This window comes from Zootoca vivipara, chromosome 2 (assembly GCF_963506605.1).
Source record: "Zootoca vivipara chromosome 2, rZooViv1.1, whole genome shotgun sequence".
NCBI classification, from domain to species: domain Eukaryota; kingdom Metazoa; phylum Chordata; class Lepidosauria; order Squamata; family Lacertidae; genus Zootoca; species Zootoca vivipara.
Window position 1 is genome coordinate 37,294,277 of NC_083277.1, and position 16,152 is coordinate 37,310,428.

The following is a 16,152-nucleotide window of genomic DNA, read 5'->3' on the forward strand; positions in this document are numbered from 1 at the left end:
GAATAATGAGAGCGAGATACCTAGATCTGCGCAAACGGAGAGGCATTCAGAAAAATGCACAAACGCGCATTCCAGACGTTCGGCTGGCGGCGCTGATTTGCAACCACCGGCATATACCATTTGAGTACATGGGAAAGTTACGCAGGCTGTTCTCACAACTTTGCGCTGCACGAGATCCTGTTCTGATGCTGCTGCGAGGAAACGCCGCCAGCGGAATGTCGAAATGCTTCGGCTCGTTTATAAAGTTTGAAGCGGCGGCTTCAGTACAAGACCGAGTTTTCAGCATTGGAGTAAATGAACTAGGAGGGCAAAGCTTTGATTTCCAAAATAAATTGAGTATGGCATCTATCTTTCCCCTGTGGAACCACGTTTTTTCTTAAACATACCCTAAATAATATGTAGTGACCCTGATCATATGTGGAGTGAAGAAAGCCAGCTTGTTAAAATAAAAATCCATAATAATAATAATATATTATTTATAGCCCGCCCATCTGGCTGGGTTTCCCCAGCCACTCTGGGCGGCTTCCAACAAAATATTAAAATACAGAAATCCATCAAACATTAAAAGCTTCCCTAAATAGGGCTGCCTTGAGATGCCTTCTAAAGGTCTGATAATTGTTGTTCTCTTTGACCTCTGGTGGGAGGGTATTCCACAGGGTGGATGCCACTACCGAGAAGGCCCTCGGCGCTGGACCTCAGTGTCCAGGCGGAACAATGGGGGGGGAGACGCTCCTTCAGGTATACTGGACAGAGGCCGTTTAGGGCTTTAAAGGTCAGCACCAACACTTTGAATTGTGCTCGGAAACGTACTGGGAGCCAATGTAGGTCTTTCAGGACCGGTGTTATGTGGTCTCGGCGGCCGCTCCCAGTCACCAGTCTAGCTGCCGCATTCTGGGTTAGTTGTAGTTTCCGGGTCACCTTCAAAGGTAGCCCCACATAGAGCGCATTGCAGTAGTCCAAGCAAGAGGTTCTCAAAAAGCAAGGTTCTCAAAATGTGGAATAAAAAGTAAATGCATCTCCCACAGCTCAGCACTCAGAAATGTTCAGATGCTTCCTCCCTGGCCAATAGGAATTGTATTGAATGGAATACTATCACCATGTGGAGCTTCTTCCATGATTATTAAATTTGTATCCCGCCGCTCCACCAAATTATGGTCAAAGCAATTAACACCACAAAATAAACGTGTAAAAAGTCAACATATTTTCAATTCAGCCAATGGACCAAATTCTAAATAAAAATTTTATTTGTTACAGTAGGTAATCAGAGATGCTCCTTTTGCAAGGAGAAAGATTGGCATCAGCAACTAAGGTCCTCTCCCGCATTCCAACTGAATGCCCTTCAGAAATAGGCAGGAAAGAAAGAGCCAATGAGAACCAGCAGGGAGAAAGTGGTTGGTTTTTCAGATAACCCAGTCCAAAGTCAAGTGGGGCTTTGTAGGTCGCAACCAGTCAAGAAAATGGCGTTTTTCTCCATACAGTTAAAACTGCTCCAGTTCTCGGGCCAGTATCCAAAGAGCTACCGGTATTTTAGGCATGCCCAATGGGGACTTTTTATTTCCTCTGCTTTTAGGCAGAGGCCAACCCAAAGCACTGCAAACTGCTTTTAAAATCCTCCTTTTTTGAAGTCATTTGCCCTATGACAAGGATGGGACACATTCTTCTGTCGAAGAAACACTTGGATAAAACCCAATTAGGCAGGTAAAATTAGATGAACAATTCTTTGGATCCTAACATTACTCTCAAGGCATTCTCAAAGAATATTGTGAACCCATTCAACAACTTTTATAGTTATGCCATAATTACCTGCTCTGAAAAAAGAACTCAGAGGCCATATAAGGGTCTTTATTTATTTTAATAGTATAAACCTTCTGTAGGAAGAAATATTAAGCCACAACAATATAATGCCACGTTTAGACAGCATTTAATAAAATGCATAAGCATGCACTGCAATACTCTATATACACACACAACAATGCAAATTTCTCTTCATGACTGAAGACATTGATTAGATATAAAAATTCAGATAAAAAAGAACATGCTATTTTAAATGCTATTACATTTACAAAGCTGATTTCACAAAATAAACTGTGAGGAAGCAACAGCTTTTGTCAGGTTTTAAACCTTGTATTTAAAAAAGAAGATACAGAGACAATAGACGATGAAAAGCACAGGGTTACAAAAGATACCCCAGGGAATTATCACCTATCTTGTGGCAAATAGGTTAGCTTTAATAAGAGCTTAGCGCTTGAAGGGTTTTCCAAATACATACAACAATTATATAATGGATAAATATGAGCAGTTTTTTGTTACAAAACTATTGGGAACAATGGTATTATAATATTTAGAATTAGTGGTTAGTCACAGAAGTCTTTTCGGCATATGAGTTCCATAGATACTGTAAGTAAATATACTGTATTTTGGTCAATAGACTACTCAAAACTCCTCTAGCCTTATGGTAAGATTTCCATTTTTCCACACCCCTGCCCCTCCAAATGTGGTACAGAAGGCAAAAGTAACATACTTGTTTCCAGAAACAGCTTAAATCATCCATTGGCCAGAATCAGAAATCAGGTTAGTACCTCCGTTACAGGGGATTGTACCTTTTAAGGAACAATAAAAAAATGGGGAAATCATTTTATGATAGAAGTCTTCTATTCAATGTTAACTTTAATTAAAGCAAACGGAGTACCGATTGTCATAACACTAAATCAATGGAGCTTCCTGCCAAAAATGTTTCAAAAACATCCACAGCTGAAATATTTCTTTTCTTTAAAAAACAACAACCACACACCACTATGTACATTTATTAAGCAGCAGGTCAGGAAATCGAAGCTGGGCAGAAATGCTTCTCCAAGGATTGTGCACCCAACTTAAAGGAGCATTTATGAACTTTACAGTCAGAACTCAAATCCTGCAAGTGCAAGTTCACCAAAACTTTTAAAAGATCAGACCTAGAGCACTGACCAGTAGGAAAATGTGTGGAGATCAGGTCTTAGACTGTATAGGCATCAGGAGGATTGTTAAGATGGTGAAGAGAATAGCAAGCTTTATTTTCCAAGAATTAACTTTGGGCATAGTTCTTCCTAGTGCTAGTACAATTCAGTCCTACGGTACCTTGGAAGTTGAATGCCTTGGCTCCCGAACAAATTGGCTCCTGAACGATCGAAACCCAGAAGTGTGTGTTCTGGTTTTCGGAAGCCAAACATCCAGCACGGCTTCCGATTGGCTGCAGGATGCTCCTGCAGCCAATCGGAAGCCGTGCTTTGGTTTTTGAATGGTTCTGGGAGTCGAATGGACTCCCGGAACACATTCTGTTCAAAAACCAAGGTACCTGCATGTGCAGTGATCCTCACAAGAGACCCATTTTTCTCCTTTCCCTCTCAATGTGGAAGGATGTGGATAGGGTGCCAAGGCATTGTGGAAAAAGCAAAGTGTGTGCACCTCCCAAGACATCCATCAACCTCCTGCCGCCCTTCATGCTCTGCAAAAGAAAGTGAAGATTGGATGATGACATGGGAGGCACACACAGACCTGCCATAGCCTGTAAGATCTTGGCTTCCTGCTTGGGTGCATGCCTCTCATCCACACATGCCAAAAGAGGAAGGGGAAAAATCAGTCTTTCTTGGAATGTTGACGGAGATCTTTCAATGTACCAGGAAACATCTTGTCCTTTGTTTACTTCACAAATCTACAGCTCTTTCATTAAAAGAAAACGTCTCCCTTAAAATATGTTCATAATTATCTTGGACCACATTCTATACTACTCGTGCATGCTCAGCTAGCTGACATTCTTGACCAACTGTTGCCATCTGAAACCAAAGTTTCTTTCATGGGAAAAGAAGGAAAGAATGCCTAAGCAAGCCAGAGAAGCTATATAAACAGGTTTTAGGGAAGGTAGAACAGTAAGAAATATTGTCTGTAACACACAAACTACTTTCCTGCACAGGTTATCTGGAAACCTTCCATAGACTTTCACTACTAGCATAAGACAATTCCTAAAAACTTGATTTTTTAAAAATATTCTTTTTAGTTGTCTCTCTAAAAAGAAATATATTATATTTGCCAGGAAATATATGGTGCCATGTATTACATAGCTAGCAAATAGTGACATTTATGATGCTACTCCTGCAGTTTGCCTTATGCTCAATTACACAAGATGGTTGTCAATACAGAACTACACACATCTGTTCTGCAGCAACCTTGTTCCTTCTCATTAGCAACTTCAAGGGACATACAGACATTATAAACACAGTGATGAAGCTTTACATGCTTTAGAAAAGACTGTATTTTTTTAAAAAAAGCCAAACCTTTCAGAAGAGTTTTAAAAGCCCCCTTTGCATGTGTCAAAAACATAGAAATGTTTATGGTCCACAGATGCAATTCACCAAACACTATCACTACACAACCTCGTTTCATTTCAACAGGGCTTGTGTGTATTTAGAAATAAGATGTGGAACTATTAAATAGTTTCAGTATTTAAGAAAAAGTGCAAATACATCCTGGGTTTAGAAACAGGTGCCTACTCTACCGAGGAAAGTGAGATGCATATGATCATACCAGGACTGAGCTTTGAGCAAGAAATAAAATTTAGGAAGCTCAATATTTGCAATGCATTTATAAATCTTTTTTTGTTAACATATAGAAATCTGATATATATGATTACATGGCTGTACATAGTTCTATATACATACATACACATACACACTTTATATTACACTGTACATAATATACCAGACTAAGTTAGATACAAGCACATAAAACATCATACACACAAATAAATATGGCCGGGATCCAAAGCACTTCTTTAGGGGAACTCAAGAGCTTGGCTACACTTTATTTGACTCCCCCCCCCAATCAAAGGCATATTCTTCCTCCCTCCAATGTTACATCACAAGTTGGTTTTGAAGAAATAGGAACACCTACAGACACATACTTTTAAAATTATGACTCTCCTTTCACAGAAACTGTCTGCAGAACTCAGAAGCCCTGTAACTCATGGCAAGCGAAGCTCTGGGAGAGAACACTATGTAAGTTAGCTTGCCACATAGGCTCTGCCATAATCCACTGAGGCTGCAGACTAATAGACATGCATGTCTAAGTCCCTCAGAAATCAATTAAACTCAAAATTGCCATCTTATTTAATAATTGGCAGGGCACACAGTAAATTCGTTTTAAATGCTGAGGTTTCCAATCTTGTAGATAGATAAATACATGTACCTTATTGATCTCAAAAGGAACTTGCTTCCAAGGATGCTTGCTAAGTAACCCTAGACAATCTGAACATTAATCAACAATGAACAATTACATACACTTTTTTTTCTTAAGAATATGCAAGCTAGGTTAGATGGGAAACAGTGAATGACAAAACAGGTGCCTTTTAGCAAAAAATTAAATATTGAAATATTTCATAGCAGTCATTAAATGACACTATTTAGAAACAGTACTTCAGCTGGATCCAAAATAAAGCACAACTAAATTAATTTAAAGTTTGTGGATCAAGCTGTGCAAACCTGCAACACACAGATTTCAGTGTAGCAGACATCACTTTTAAAAGTATATGCTCCTCTGAGTTTTATAAGGAATCATTTTTGGTCTCAAAATTGTACTAAAAATTATTTTTAGGATATTTTATCATTTAAATTACAAATTTCTTCGTTAAAAGTGCACACTAAAGTATTGACACTATACATATTCTAAAATATATGATTATATCTGTTTATACCACAATACCATAGTAGGTTCATCATGTTGGGTCTTTTGTCATTTTTAATTAAGACCAGAGTTGATTAATTTTAAGCATGATTTTGACACTGCAAGACATTCAGTGCTCACAGTCCTATTGACTGCATGTACACAAATCATTTTAGGAATAAAGTCGGAGCTAAACAGTAAATCAAGGAAACACAACACTGTTTTGCTTCCTCTGCAGCAGTTCTTGTGTGAATTAAAGGAAGTGACACCCAATGTTGTCTGTCCACTTACGCAATAGAAATCTGCTTGCACAAGGATTCTGGATTCTCTTCTCTACCCTCCAGCCCCCTGTGCCCCCATAAAAACTGCTCCAGAGGGCCTCCCAACTCTCAAAAACAGGTTTTGGGGGTTCGGAATGGGGGGAGGAGAGGAAGAAATTGCCCACTGTGAAGGCCACTTGCATTACATTGTATCTCACCCTGTTTTTAAAACATTTTTAAAAGAAGGAAGTGTAATTGATTTGGATCTCCGGGGCTATGCCAGCTTAAGTAATCACTGAATTCCTTCCTGAAATGTAGGTTATAAATGAAGATTCTTATGAATGGGGGTAAATAGGTGACTGAACTGTGCCTGGTCCTGTAAGACATCCCTCCAACATTCCACCCGAGAGCTTAACTAGAAAGACAAAAAACAACCTTGTTGGAATATGATCTCAACTGAAGGGCAATCTGAGAAGTTGTTTTTGTGTGATTGACAACACATTGTCTTAAAAATAAAGCAACACGATCAAACAGAAAATGGCCAGCCCTTGGAAGCATTTTGACAGGTTGTAACACAATAAATATTTCTTAGTACTCCAAACTTTAAAAAGAATCCACCAATTTATGTTATGGGAGCAGGCAGTCCCTTTATGCACGATACTTTTCCTATATAGAGGTAAGATCTGTGTGGAAATATATTTCCATGAGCCTTGCAAAGTGGGGAAATCATTGAAATGTCTATTTTGTCAAGAGTTATTTATGTGTGTTTGGATACAGTAGAACAAAGCACACCTTAACAGATGCAAGCATGTGGAAATGGGCAGCTGCATGATATGCATACAGCTGACTGCACACTTTTTCCTACAGAATTAGGCCCAGGTAGGGAAAATGCCATATGCAAAGTGGCTCAGAGTATAACATGCTGTACTGCAAGTGGAGGCTAGGAAAATGGCAAACAGTGCAATTCAAACCAAAGATTCTCCAGGATGAGTGCAATTCAAACCAAAGATTCTCCAGGATGAGAGAATTGGCTTTCCTGGCTGAGTGTCCGACTCTAAACCAGCATAAATCCCCCACTCTGGCTCAGCCGGGGATCAACTATCATAAATCTCCCCCAAAAGGACACGACAGAGCAAGGAGAGACCTATTCTAACCCCCTTTCAACTGGGTCATGTGACCTAGCAACCTGCCATAATGTGACAAGTGAAGAAGGTGATGTCAGTCGAATTCTTCCTGAAAGGAGTTTGGGATGGGGAAACCCAAGCTGTTTTAAATTACCGTACACTGATTTACCATAGCTATGGGTTGCTCAGAGCAGCTGTAATCCTGTTCACATTTACTTGGGAGTAAGTCTCACTGAACCCAGTGGAGCTTTCTTCTGAGTAGACACATATAGGATTTGGACGGTAAAACAGTTTTTCTAACCTTTAAGAAAAGACTAAGCCTCAAATTCTGAAGTAACCACAGTACTGGACAATGTGATATGCCAAAAATAGTATTCTCAAGTGTCATACAGAATGAATGAGTTTGAAATTATAGTGTACTAAAGGACACATTTGCTGTTTCTGAAACTGATAGCATCCTCACCACTTAGCGGCTGATGCAGCACAATAAAAAGGCATCTTATGCTACAGCATTTATAAGTAAACAGCACCAGGCTCAAAAATTTCAATGGTTCCCCTTTACAAAGCCAAGAAGTTAGTATGCTCTTTTCTAGTGTGAATAACTTCTACAGCAGGCGTCGGCAACGTTTTCTGCCTGTGGGCCGGAGGAATCCCATGGACTATCGTCCATGGGCCGGACATGGGCCGCACAGGCGCAGAAGCAATTTCCGGTGCTGCGCTGCCCATGTCCGGAACACCGGAAATGACTTCTGCGCATGTCCGCGGCTGCGTAGAAGCAATTTCCGGTGCTGGCTGCCCATTTCCAAAATGTACGCAGCACCAGAAATTGCTTCTGCGGCTGCGTAGACGTGATTTCCGGCACCGCTCAGCGAGTCCCTGCGCCACGTTGCGCCGGTTTACCGCAGCGCGTGGGGGACTTGCTGAGCGGGTGGATTGGTTCATGGGCGGCCCGTGGGCCGGAAAAATGGCCTCCATGGGCCGGAAATTGCTGATGCCTGTTCTACAGCATCTTACTCAGCTGACAGCAGAGCCATAAACTTTGTGTCACTTATGCTGTAAACATTTAGTAAATTTAACTTCAAATAGTATAGAAATCTCATTGAAAGGATCACATTATTAATAAACACATACAATTGAAATTTTGTAGCATAAATGATTGTCTCCTACAGCTCTTCTATGTTTTCACAGAAATCACTAGCATTAGAATGCATTTAAAACACAATTATTCATTTACCCTGAATGCTATTATTCACTTACCTTGCTCATACAAGCAAGAGGATGACAAAATCATAGCTTTAACAAGAAGTGCTTTGAAAGTGCTGATGATAGACTACATCCTGGTGATTTTAAAATATAAATTAAAATATATAAAATATGGGCTTGGATACAAAGAACCCTTAAATCAAGTGGGAAGCACTCCTGCTTGCTCAAGGGTAAGTGTGTTGACAATTTTCTCTGCCAGCTGCAACCTTCCATGTGGCACTGCATAGCACTCTGGAGGGTGACCTGACCCTTAGGCAGCAGCAGCCCATGTGGTGGCATAGGTAAGGACACTACTGCTCTCCTGGTTTCTGAACACAGTGCACCACTGACAATTACCTAGGGGAGAGTGGGAGGTTCAGGGAACCTATTTATTTATATTATTAAATCTATATACAGCCCTTCATCTGAAGATCTCAGGGCTGTTCACAAGATAAAAATGCAGGATAAAAACACAAAATAAATAGTTGAGAGGAAAACAATAACCCCACCTCCCAAATACATTTGCCTGGTGCCTAAAAATGTATAATGAAGGTGCCAGATGAATCTCCCTGGGGAGAGTAGTCCACAAACGGGAAGCCAGTGCAGTTGGGCGAGGATACAGTTGGGCTCAAGCCGTTTTGCCCCGGTGAGCAATTTGGGGCTGTGTGGCATGATAGAGCCAATCAGACCTGCGTGGTATGACAGAGCCAAACACATGCCCTCACGTGCCTACACAGCCCTGAGCTCATCACCCCTCTCCATCCTGTGGAGAATAGAGTGTGCCAGTGGCATACTGTGTCTGAAAATCAAGAGCAGTGGTGCCCCACCTGCACTGCTGCATGGGTTGTTACTGCTCTTAGGAGTGACTTAGCGTGCCTGCATGAAGGAGGAGGGATTAAGATAAGGTTACCAGACGTCCCCGTTTCCCAGGGACAGTCCCTGGATTTTCAAATCAGTCCCCTGGCAAAATCCATCTTATTTAGTAGGAAGTTGAAAAGTGTCCCCGGATGCATTGAAAAAAATCTGGTAACCTTAGATTAAGAGAGACTCATTTCATGAGCAGAACTCCACCTGCAGTTCTTTGGATCCAAGCCAGCGTTCTTACTTAAGTACTTTTTAAAATCTTTAAAATAAAAATCTTGTTCAGCAATTCCCTGTAACCATTCATTAAAAGGCATTAAAGTATTTCTTCTGGCAGAAGTGAATCCTAGAAAAAACGTTTTTTGCAGGTTTTAATATCTTGTTTTTCAATGTGGATAGGAGTAAGTTGTTCTTTCAGTGTGGAAAGGAATAAATTTAACAAGAAAAGGGAACATAATCAAAATATTTGTACACAATGCCAAGGTTAATCAGTGAATTATGATTACTCAGTTGATCTGTGAAGACGCACTGATCTCTTCTAGGAAGATGAGCCTGTTATTTGGCCATTATATTCTGCTGTCTCCATTTTCAGTATGTAAGGGATGATACTGTCTATTGGAACATTTCCAATGAGCCCAGTAAAAAAGAGTTCTTCAGTAATGCTAGAGCTCATCAGTCTAAGTGCTGGCAGGCGAACTAGAATCCGGGCTAGTCTGAAATAAGAAGACAGTAGAATATGAAAAGGTATACATCAGGTTACCAGTTTGGAATCCACTTATAGCAACTTGATTAGGTGAAATAAGAACAGAAGTAGAGCTTGCTGAGTCAGGCCAATGGCCCATCTAGTCCAGCATCCTGTCATCACAGAGGCCAACCAGATGTTTGTGGGAAGCCTGCAAGCTGGACATGAACACAACGGCACTCTGCCCATTTGCAATTCCCAGCAACTGGCATTCAGAGGCATACTACCTTCCAATAGTGGAAGTAAGCTATCAACATCATGTTCCTCCTCTTTCTCCTTCACTAATGGATGCTGCCAAGGACAAACTCCTTAAAACTCCAACTCATAATTAACAGAATACAGCAATCTGTTGCTGTATCGTATTTTAGACAGCAATCCTATACACGCTTACCTGGGAGTAATTTACATTATGAGGGTGTTATCCTGTGTATCACAATAAAGCCAACTTGGAGTAGAATTAACCTTCTGGGTAAAAATTTATTCCTGGAGTCCAACAGAACCCTGCAGTGCATTGTATTAGGTTTTTTTCCGGGGGGGGGGGGGGCACACAGGAATGTACACATATATTTATTTACAACCCAAAAAAATAGAATTTATAATATAGGCAAAGTGCTGTTTCCCTATCCTATCTTGAGAAGTTGCTTGAAACAGAATTAGCATAGTTTTACTGTTCCATTCATTTCTGTAGCGATAAATAGGATCCCCAGTAGCTTAGTAAATTAAATGCAATTTTTAAAAACATTGAAAAGGGAGATATGTAGATGAAGCACCATGGGGCAACTGATCCCATAACTATCGAAGAGCAGATGGATTATGAAATGATTCAAGTTTGCTAAAACGTTTTACAAATATTTTTAACTAGCTTGGGAGGGTTCAAATAATTGTTAATCCAATTTTGTGTTTTCATACCTATCTGACTGGTTTTTTTTTACAAATAGAGTGTAACCTCATAAATATATGAGGTTCTAAATGTAACTATTTACAAGGTCTTAAAATCATATTCTGCTTTTATATATGTAGCAATTTTGTAATCTAAGTTTTCAGAGTTTTAGCAGCTTGTATATATTATTATTACACACAAATCCTCTAGCTAACAACACTAAATGTTGTTACACTTTACTTGTGGATTTTTTTTTGTCACAGGACACCTAAGCCAATTCAGGTTCCAATGGGTAACAGACAGAGGGGGAAATAATGGCTCACATTACTCAGCACACATCTACATGGAAACTCAGCACACATCTACATGGAAACAACAGGAATTACTTCCAGGTAAGTGAGAGAGAGAGAAAATACCTGTAAGTATCTTCTGGATACGTTTTCTGAACATAGTCTTGTAACTCCATCTGAGCTTTCTCCTGGAATTTTTCTATTTGGCTGGAGCTTGTGAGACCAGGGTGATCTAAAGAAAACACAAACATGTCATTGTGCATTTACTTGTATCAAAAACATGACATTTATTTTTAGAAAGAATCTTCTGTTGAAAAACTTCTAGAGGCAATATATGCTATCTCATGACTTTCTGCTTTCTGCAGAAAATAAGCAGGTTGGCCTCTACACAAAATAAATGGATACAAATATGACATTAGAAATAGTAATATTTCAGTCTCTTGGGACACTCAAAAGTTTGTGTGCCATTAATACATTGATTTAAAGTTATTTCAAAATATTTATATACTTCCTGTCATGTAAACATTATCAGGTAATGTACAAAAGTAAAAACAATGAAAATATACAGTGTACTAAAAACACAAAAATATTTAATATTCTTCACTCCAAAGTCTATTCAAGAAATGATTACTATACATGAAACTGGGAGACAAATAAGTTGGGTGTAATAGCATTTTCCTTTATAATTTTTAAAATTAAAAGCTACCAGATATATTTCTGTTAATGATTCTTTATTCCACATCCAATACAAAACATTGTCAGCTTTGCAAACAGAGCCTTCTCCCAAACTTTAGATGTCCTGCACAATTCAGCTCTTTACTGAAAACCAACAGCAAAGGGCCAGTTTTGTCATTAAGTATTTCTTCTGGCACAAGGATAGGTAATGTGTCTGCAGACTGCATCCCACACTATTAATGCTTCCTCCTGGAAAGCTTGTTAGTACAAGTGGTGTGCAGGCTGTGGAAAAACTGTAGCAGACTGAGTGCAATCCACCGGCCTTACACTGTCTGTTTTAGGGTTATCCTCAAGTGTATTACTGAGTATTTCATGCTATTGGGTTTATTCCAGATGTGGACAGATGAAATAGCAGCAGAAAGGTGGATTGATAATATAGCTTTTAAGAAAGTGTATGGCTAATACTTTGATATTAAACATAAGTAAAGCCCAATAAAACCAAAAGGAAAAATAAACAAAAATATGTCAGTTAATTGAACTATATTATGAAGTACCTTCATTTGTAGCATTTTCTTCAGCATTGGATTTAACTGGTGTTACCCTCTTGTAAATTGAGCACCAAAACAGAATTTAAGAGAAGGGAATAATTACCAAATGCCTTACCAGGACTAAAGAGGACTATAGCTTTAAGGTAAGCATATTCATATCCATCAATATCAAGCTTAGCCATGCTATTACAGAACTCCTGAAGCTTCCAGATGTGTTCCATCACTTGTTTTATTCGGTCTCCGGAAAGTTTATCTACAAGTAGACATTACACATTCTCTTAACAAGAGTGCAAAACTGTCAACCAACTATCTAGACTTTTTCAGATGACAACCAGTTTTAAACCTATGCAGTCTTTCATGGAAATATGTATCAAACTGCTAGATTTCATTCTTTTTTCCACATGTCTGTTTACTCAGTGAGTTTTAATTTGTAAACCAGAAGCTTCCATATGTACTGAATCACAGAAGCTTTGGAATATGACCAAATGTTCACTGGAGACCTAAGTGACTGCCAAGTAACCTAAAATGCATTACCCAGACGGGCATGTTATCTAGTTATTTGAAAGACAAAGCTTAATGTAATGATGATTGACAGTTTTCCTCTATAACATATTTAGAAATACATGCTTTATCTAGCAGACTGGAATCAGTAGCTTACCCTCATCTTTTTAATGCTACATAGATTTAATTGACTGCTTGTATAACTCTCCTCCATATGCCAGAAACTTACCCCTTGCTATTTTGTTAACAGTGTAGACAATCTGAAAATTAACGAAGCAGTGTACAAGGTAAGGAGGTGGCTCTAGTTGGGAAACTATAGAACTGGTGCTAGGCTGAAGTGTGTAGAGGGAAAAGATGGCATGAGTGTGATAACATTTCAAGACTGTCCACTCCTTCATGCTATTTTCAATTCCTTCTTAAAATGATTGAGGAAAATCCAATCTTTGTTGTAATTTATCAGAATTTAAGAGCACTTGACATTTTTCTTTAGATGATAGGTATAATGTCAGGGAGTTTAAACTGTAAAGGTTTATGGAAGGATTCCATCTCAGTATGAGGTTTTTTTTTTGTTCTTTATACTGCAACATTTGCATTTATGCAAGTCAATGCAGAGAGCAGAGATGCCATTTGTAGAAAAAGATTCTTAACAGAAAGTTGCCATTCAAGAACTAGTTCCCCATTTTCCTCTGTTAAGAACTGCATGCTGCATGACTTATATATAAAATAAGCAAAGCTCACTATGACTTAAATCAGGCATCCTCAAACTGCTGCCCTCCAGATGTTTTGGCCTAAAACTCCCATGATCCCTAGCTAACAGGACCAGTGATCAGGGATGATGGGAATTGTAGTCCAAAACATCTGGAGGGCCGAAGTTTGGGGATGCCTGACTTAAATATTTTCCTTGGCCTGTGTTGGTAATAACTGTAGATATTTATGACTCTTCTGCCACCATAATATTGAAAACCCTTAATCTACATTTGTTAAACATTGCACAAATAGCAGGCTGCAAGTTGTCCTTTTCTCTTGATCAAAGAATAGCAATGGTATTGCTGTTTAATCTAACCTACACCCCAAGCCTTGGGGCAAGAAACATTGCTTTAATTATTCTATCTATCCCTGGCCTTCAAAAATTGGTTTAAATCAAAAGGCAGTGCACTACAACCATACAGTTGCAGCAAGCTCTCTTATCTACTGTGATCCTTTATTTTCCACGAGGCCAGTAATTTCACTGTGCCTGTTCTTTCCACAAATCTGGGATGCTGGAAAATCTTACAGCCCTACACTTAATCAAACGTAGGGCACCTACCTCTCCATGGCCTCTGAATATCCTGCCTCTTTCCTTGCCCAGAGGAACTACATCAGTTCTGTTGTTTTTGAGGGCTTTGCTTGGGGGCGGAACCTGCCTATTATAATTAAGTTTGAAAGGATTTAACAAATTAAATCAGTAAATGTTGGTAACTGCTAACTTTATTTTTCTAGACCCATAAGAAGCACAACAAGACAGTCAAAACCAAACCCATCATACTAAAAAGTTCTCCTGTAGATACATGAGCCTGCAACTTAGTAATATAGCATTACTGTTCTAGTAGATGGTTTTTGTACAACAACTGATATTTCTGATATCTGCTGGACAAAGGCAGCATTCTTGGGACAGACTCTGCTACATCCAGAAATGAAAGTAGGCAAGAACAGAAAGGTATGGAATTCCAGATGTACATTTTACTCATGTTTATTACCAAACTTTGACCCCTTTTTTGCAAACCATGTAAGGTATTCCAGAGTTCAGAATCTCTACATCCAGCAAGTACTTTCCAAGTGTTACCTGTTCTCTTTGGAAAGAATAAAGCCAAAATTCATGCATGGCACTGTTGTTTCTCATATAGTTTCTCTAGTGCAGTTAAGTGGCTATTCATTGGCTTTCATACAGTAATTGTTACTGTCAAGTGCCTATCAAATATGCTACAATAATTGTTCCATATTTGGAACTCCATGTAAAATTTCTGCTTATAATTTTAAAAATAAATACAAAAAAGCCAAAGGATTCTTGTGTTTTTCTGAAGAACTATTGGATTTGGTTTCATAAATCTACTATGAAAATCAGTAAATTCTTCAAGGAAACCTTTATGACAGAAAGCAAATATGTGCACATTACAGTGGTTGATGTATTCCCCTCTGCCTTGCTGAGTGGGCAAGGTTTCCTCGTCAACTACAATGTGGCAGCTGAATACACAACCCAACATGTGTGCTCCATGCCTTGTTGTTGGTGAAACATTTTTTCTAGAAACAACTTTGTAAAAATTTTATTCCCACCCAACAGACACTTTCAACACCCAGATTCTATACACATATACTTGGAAGGAAAGTTCTAATGACATGATTACAACTTGTTAACTGTGCTTAGAATCACAGCCTTTAAAAAAGGCCACACATACCTTCCTGTATGCTGTTCTGTAGATGGTTGACAATGGCTGCCAGAATAGTTGACAAGCTCATCACCTGTGCACATTGTGCAAGGCCTAAAGTAAATAGTTCATTCCAGCACGCACGCACGAGGCTTGTATTACAGTCCTGTCTAAAGTTACAAAAGCAAATAAATATAGTGAGATTTATCAGTATCATTTTTCTGCATAGATTATAATTCTTTTTCATAACTACTGAGCATTAGGGCTGCATTAGGATTTTATTGTAGGTAAGTTTATTTTATGCAATAGTATTATATGCAATGTTTGACTGGCTTGCGTTGTTGTGCTGAAAAGAATGGTGGAATTTGTGTTAGCTTGTAGGAGGGCAAATGTTCCCATTCAAAAAACATTTACAGCTGGAAGAAAATTGTCCTGAAAAATGGACAGCATGGCAGCTGCTTACAAAGTCCCTTGCGTGCTCCCCTCATTCCAAATATTTTTTGAGATCCCCCCCCCCCATCTTGGTAGTCTCCATGCCGAACAGCAACACAGAAATTGTAATGTTACATACAAACTTACAGTTAAGAAAGAACCATAGAATCAAGAGAGGGAGAAAAGAAGTCACAGGCAAAATATCTGACAAACAGAATATCAGCAGTTATGCAACACACTACTTCATAGCCTGTGCCAGAAAGCAATGTTCCCAAGTTCTACAGAAATCTTCAAAATACAATAAAAAGTCAGTAGAATCTTGATTACAGAAAGAAAACTATACAACCCTTATTTAAAGATAATGTGCTGGTTACTTTGAACTGATTAAGCTCCCTCCCACAATAGACATAAAATATTCTAGCAAAATACACAATAGGATCTGTGTAAGATTTTCTGACGGTTTAACTGAAATTGATAGCCGCCTTAGGATTTCACACTAAACCA

General features: G+C 39.0%; 1 protein-coding gene across 8 annotated transcripts in view; it reads right to left on the minus strand.

The window, feature by feature from the left end:
* Positions 1–1,833: 1,833 nt before the first annotated feature.
* Positions 1,834–16,152, minus strand: part of NR2C2 (nuclear receptor subfamily 2 group C member 2) — a 44,647-nt gene continuing 30,328 nt past the window's right edge. For 4 of the 8 annotated variants that reach the window (XM_060271386.1, XM_035106526.2, XM_035106528.2 and 1 more), the window contains 4 exons: positions 15,247–15,386; positions 12,417–12,566; positions 11,217–11,322; positions 1,834–9,891 (listed from right to left, as the gene is read on the minus strand). In XM_060271386.1, the coding sequence (XP_060127369.1) occupies positions 9,717–9,891; positions 11,217–11,322; positions 12,417–12,566; positions 15,247–15,386 (571 nt within the window). In that variant the 3' untranslated portion in view covers positions 1,834–9,716. Of the gene's footprint in view, positions 9,892–11,216; positions 11,323–12,416; positions 14,218–15,246; positions 15,387–16,152 lie in introns of those variants that run through there. The other 4 variants (XM_060271387.1, XM_035106529.2, XM_035106532.2 and 1 more) reach the window with 3 other exon arrangements.